The sequence below is a fragment of the Triticum aestivum genome, chromosome 5A, assembly GCF_018294505.1.
Source record: "Triticum aestivum cultivar Chinese Spring chromosome 5A, IWGSC CS RefSeq v2.1, whole genome shotgun sequence".
Lineage (NCBI taxonomy): Eukaryota > Viridiplantae > Streptophyta > Magnoliopsida > Poales > Poaceae > Triticum > Triticum aestivum.
This window is the reverse complement of record NC_057806.1, coordinates 523,777,916-523,782,881: the sequence shown is the minus strand read 5'-3', so window position 1 is coordinate 523,782,881 and position 4,966 is coordinate 523,777,916. Positions and strand designations below refer to the sequence as shown.

Below are 4,966 nucleotides of genomic sequence, written 5' to 3'. Positions count from 1 at the left end.
CCTCACACGATGCTGTCATATGCGTGACCACCGCCGCCGCCCCACCATGATGAATCAGGTGCGTTCCACAATCTAATGGGCATGACCTGACCATCCTGCTTTTTCTCCTTTGGATTTGCTATAAACAGCTAGTGCATCTAGGAGAATTTTTCTGACATGGAACACCGGCTGGATTGGTTCAATGCATGGATGTTTCAAGGTGTTGATTGATCAAACATGTGAGGTGTGTCGCTAATTGATAATTCATGTTCTTTTTTCGTTTGATACTCTCTTTTTGCAGATTGTCGATTACACACCGGCCTCCATAATGATGTCGTGCACGCCGGCGAGCCGGCGAGGGATCGTGCACGCCGGCGTCCCGAGGTGGAGAAGGTGCCATTAGTTTCCTTTGTAATGACGCCGTGCGGCGGTGCACAGCTTGTGACTGCAACAACATGGGACGCTGACGAACGGCTGCATACAACCAATGGGCATCTACTTCGACGGCGGCGAGGACGCTAATGTATGACCGCACACTGCGACGACAACGTACGATGGACGGACGGATGCAATATAGTTGCTCGCACAACTCCATGAATGAGAACCGTAGTGACATGCATGGATGGCTGACATCACAGTTTTGCATTCATCGTGTATTTACAAGATATTGTACTTCATACAAAGAATCAGTTAAATGTATAGATAAATATACAAATGTTTTGAATTAAAGGCTGCACATATTTCGCTCTTTTTCTTACAAATGGATTGGCAGACACTGTCCTGTAAATCTTTCTCGCTGGTCGGCCAGCCGGCCACTTATACATACCCTATGATCTATTCTACGTATTTACTTTCTAAGATACTATATACTTCATATTTTCTAAGAATTCATGTCATATTCTCATCTTTGGACACTGAGCATTTTGTACATGCTTCATCTATGCTGGCAGTCCATAACACCTTCTTATGCAATATGTGCTCCATACTCCTTACTCCATACTATTTATTTGAAATACAACATACTCCATTCTCTCTTATTGAATATACTCCATACTATTTATTTTGAATTACAACATACTCCATTCTCTCTTATTGAATATATTCCATACTCCTTACTCCATGCTATTTATTTTGAAATACAACATACTCTATTCTCTCTTATTGAATATACTCCATACACTCTTTCAATGATATATACTGATAGAGAAATATGTAAATGAAACCATGCCATGCATGACATACTTCACATACGGATATACGTTCGTTGCAATCCATACACTCCAGACTATATGCTACCCTACCTAAACAAGAAATAATAACACAAAGTAGCATATACTCAGTTTTGTGTATATATTTGAAGATACTCTATTTTCTAGATACTCCATTTTTGGGAGCATGTATACTACTTTTCATTTGGAGATTTTCCATTCTGGAGTATGTATACTCTTATATTTGGAGACACTACATAATCCGTTGTTGTAGTATATATATACCAAATCAAAGAAATACCACATACTCTTATTTCCAAAAACATAGACGCTCTGTATGTACTTTTCTAGTTTAAAATGTGTACATACCCCCACTCCAACGAAGGGACACATGCTCCTATTTGAATAAAGTACACATATATACTTCATGATAAATAGTTATTTTGAAAATAAAAAGGTAAATACGCTAATGCTGATAAGATGGACTCCAGTAGTTAGTTAGGTAGCTTCTCATGCATGCTTATCTACTCGGAATCGCTGCAAATAGCCAGCCAAGAATCAGGAAGCGGTTCCCTATTTCCTAATCAGCCGCACGTACCTCGCCACCTAAAAATCAGGGCCTTACCTTATTAAAAAAACAATATTTCCTCCACCTCTTAATTGCGCTGCTCGTGCGAAGTGGGTTAGCGGGTTTCTGCCCGCGAACAGGCCACAGTAGCACGCCCTTTACGCTGTTGGTTTGGCTCTAAGATGAGGGACACGTGGAGGGCATAGAGATAGGAGGTAACTACCACTGCTTGTAGCAAAAATTTGTCATATATATATATATATATATATATATATATATATATATATATGACAAATATTTTCTACAAGCAGTGATAGTTATCACCACTTGCGTTTTGTATGTTGTATGTAGTATCTATCGAAACCGAGAGTATATACGTGTAGTATGTAGTATATAACAATGATTAGGTAGTATATATACTAATTTTTAGGTAGTATGTATCGTGTTTTGAGTATGCCTTTTTTTACGTACAAATATGTACGTATTTCACAAATATAACAAAAACTATGGGCTCATATGCAATTTTTTCATGTGACTTGCTTTGAAATATCTTAGATATAGTATATGAACATATTTAAAATATTAAAATAGTATATATAGTACCACATGATAGTATATGAGATATATGGGGTAACTACCACCGGCTGGTAGGATGGATTTTTCCTATATATATATATATATATATATATATATATATATATATATATATATATATATATATATATATATATATATCCATATACCCTAAAACGATCGGGGATCAGAATAGATCGGGAGTTCCGCCGTCAGAAGCCTCCGTAACCACCGAAAACCAATCTAGACCCGTTCCGGCACCCTGCCGGAGGGGGCAATCCTTCTCCGGTGGCCATCTTCATCATCCCGGTGCTCTCCATGACGAGGAGGGAGTAGTTCTCCCTCAGGGCTGAGGGTATGTACCAGTAGCTATGTGTTTGATCTCTGTCTCTCTCGTGTTCTTGATTTGGCACGATCTTGATGTATCGCGAGCTTTGCTATTATAGTTGGATCTTATGTTTCTCCTCCCCCTCTACTCTCTTATAATGGATTGAGTTTCCCCTTTGAAGTTATCTTATCGGATTGAGTCTTTAAAGATTTGAGAACACTTGATGTATGTCTTGTCGTGCGTATCTGTGGTGACAATGGGATATCACGTGATTCACTTGATGTATGTTTTGGTGATCAACTTGCGGATTCCGTCCATGAACCTATGCATAAGGGTTGGCACACGTTTTCGTCGTGATTCTCCGGTAGGAACTTTGGGGCACTCTTTGAGGTTCTATGTGTTGGTTGAATAGATGATTCTGAGATTGTGTGATGCATATCGTATAATCATACCCATGGATACTTGAGGTGACATTGGAGTATCTAGGTGACATTAGGGTTTTGGTTGATTTGTGTTTTAAGGTGTTATTCTAGTACGAACTCTAGGGTTGTTTGTGACACTTATAGGAATAGCCCAACAGATTGATTGGAAAGAATAACTTTGAGGTGGTTTCGTACCCTATCATAATCTCTTCATTTGTTCTCCGCTATTAGTGACTTTGGAGTGACTCTTTGTTGCATGTTGAGGGATAGTTATGTGATCCAATTATGTTATTATTGTTGAGAGAACTTGCACTAGTGAAAGTATGAACCCTAGGCCTTGATTCAACGCATTGCAATACCGTTTACACTCACTTTTATCATTAGTTACCTTGTTGTTTTTATATTTTCAGATTACAAAAACCTTTATCTACCATCCATATACCACTTGTATCACCATCTCTTCGCCGAACTAGTGCACCTATACAATTTACCATTGTACTGGGTGTGTTGGGGACACAAGAGACTCTTTGTTATTTGGTTGCAGGGTTGCTTGAGAGAGACCATCTTCATCGTACGCCTCCTACGGATTGATAAACCTTAGGTCATCCACTTGAGGGAAATTTGCTACTGTCCTACAAACCTCTGCACTTGGAGGCCCAACAACGTCTACAAGAAGAATGTTGTGTAGTAGACATCAAACACCAATAGTTCACATCACCATGTGATTAACACCCATAGTTCGCATCGCCATGTGACCAACACCCAAAGGGTTTACTAGAGTCAGTAATCTAGTTCACATCGCCATGTGATTAACACCCAAAGAGTACTAAGGTGTGATCATGTTTTGCTTGTGAGAGAGGTTTAGTAAACGGGCCTGCCACATTCAGATTCGTATGTATTTTGCAAATTTCTATGTCTACAATGCTCTGCACGGAGCTACTCTAGCTAATTGCTCCCACTTTCAATATGTATCCAGATTAAGACTCAGAGTCATCCGGATCAGTGTCAAAGCTTGCATCGACGTAACCCTTTACGATGAACTCTTTGTCACTTCCATAACCGAGAAACATTTCCTTAGTCCTCTTTAGGTACCTTAGGATAATTTTGACCGATTTCAAGTGATCTACTCCAGGATCACTATTGTATCCCCTTGACAAACTCATGGAAAGATACCCAATAGGTCTAGTATAAAACATGGAATACTTTATAGAACCTATGACTGAGGCATAGGGAATGACTTTCATTCTCTTTCTATCTTCTGTCGGGGTCGGGTTCTAAGTCTTACTCAACTCCATACCTTGCAATACAGGCAAGAACTCCTTCTTTGACTGTTCCATTTTGAACTACTTCAGAATCTTGTCAAGGAATGTACTCATTGAAAAATGTCATTAAGCGTCTTGATCTATCTCTATAGATCTTGATGCCCAATATGTAAACAACTTTACCGAGGTCTTTCTTTGAAAACTCATTTCAAACACTCCTTTATGCTTTCCAGAAAATTCTACATCATTTCTGATCAACAATATGTCATTCACATATACTTATCAGAAAGGTTGTAGTGCTCCCACTCACTTTCTTGTAAATACAGGCTTCGCCGCAAGTCTGTATAAAACTATGTGCTTTGATCAACTCATCAAAGCGTATATTCAACTCCGAGATGCTTGCACCAGTCCATACATGGATTGCTGGAGCTTGCACACTTTGTTAGCACCTTTAGGAATAACAAAACCTTCTGTTGCATCATATACAACTCTTCTTTAATAAATCCATTACGGAATGCAGTTACACATCCATTTGCCCGATTTCATAAAATGCGGTAATTACTAACATGATTAGGACAGACTTAAGCATCGATAGAGTGAGAAAATCTCATTGTAGTCAACATCTT

The 4,966-nt window shown here is 39.0% G+C and overlaps 1 protein-coding gene across 1 annotated transcript; it reads left to right on the top strand.

Annotated features, from left to right (window-relative positions):
- On the top strand, positions 1–602 carry LOC123107474 (uncharacterized). The gene is made up of 3 exons (XM_044529464.1): positions 1–58; positions 142–199; positions 281–602. The coding sequence occupies exons 1-3, from the start codon at positions 20–22 to the stop codon at positions 499–501; spliced, it is 318 nt and encodes a 105-aa protein (XP_044385399.1). The 5' UTR covers positions 1–19; the 3' UTR covers positions 502–602.
- Positions 603–4,966: the final 4,364 nt, after the last annotated feature.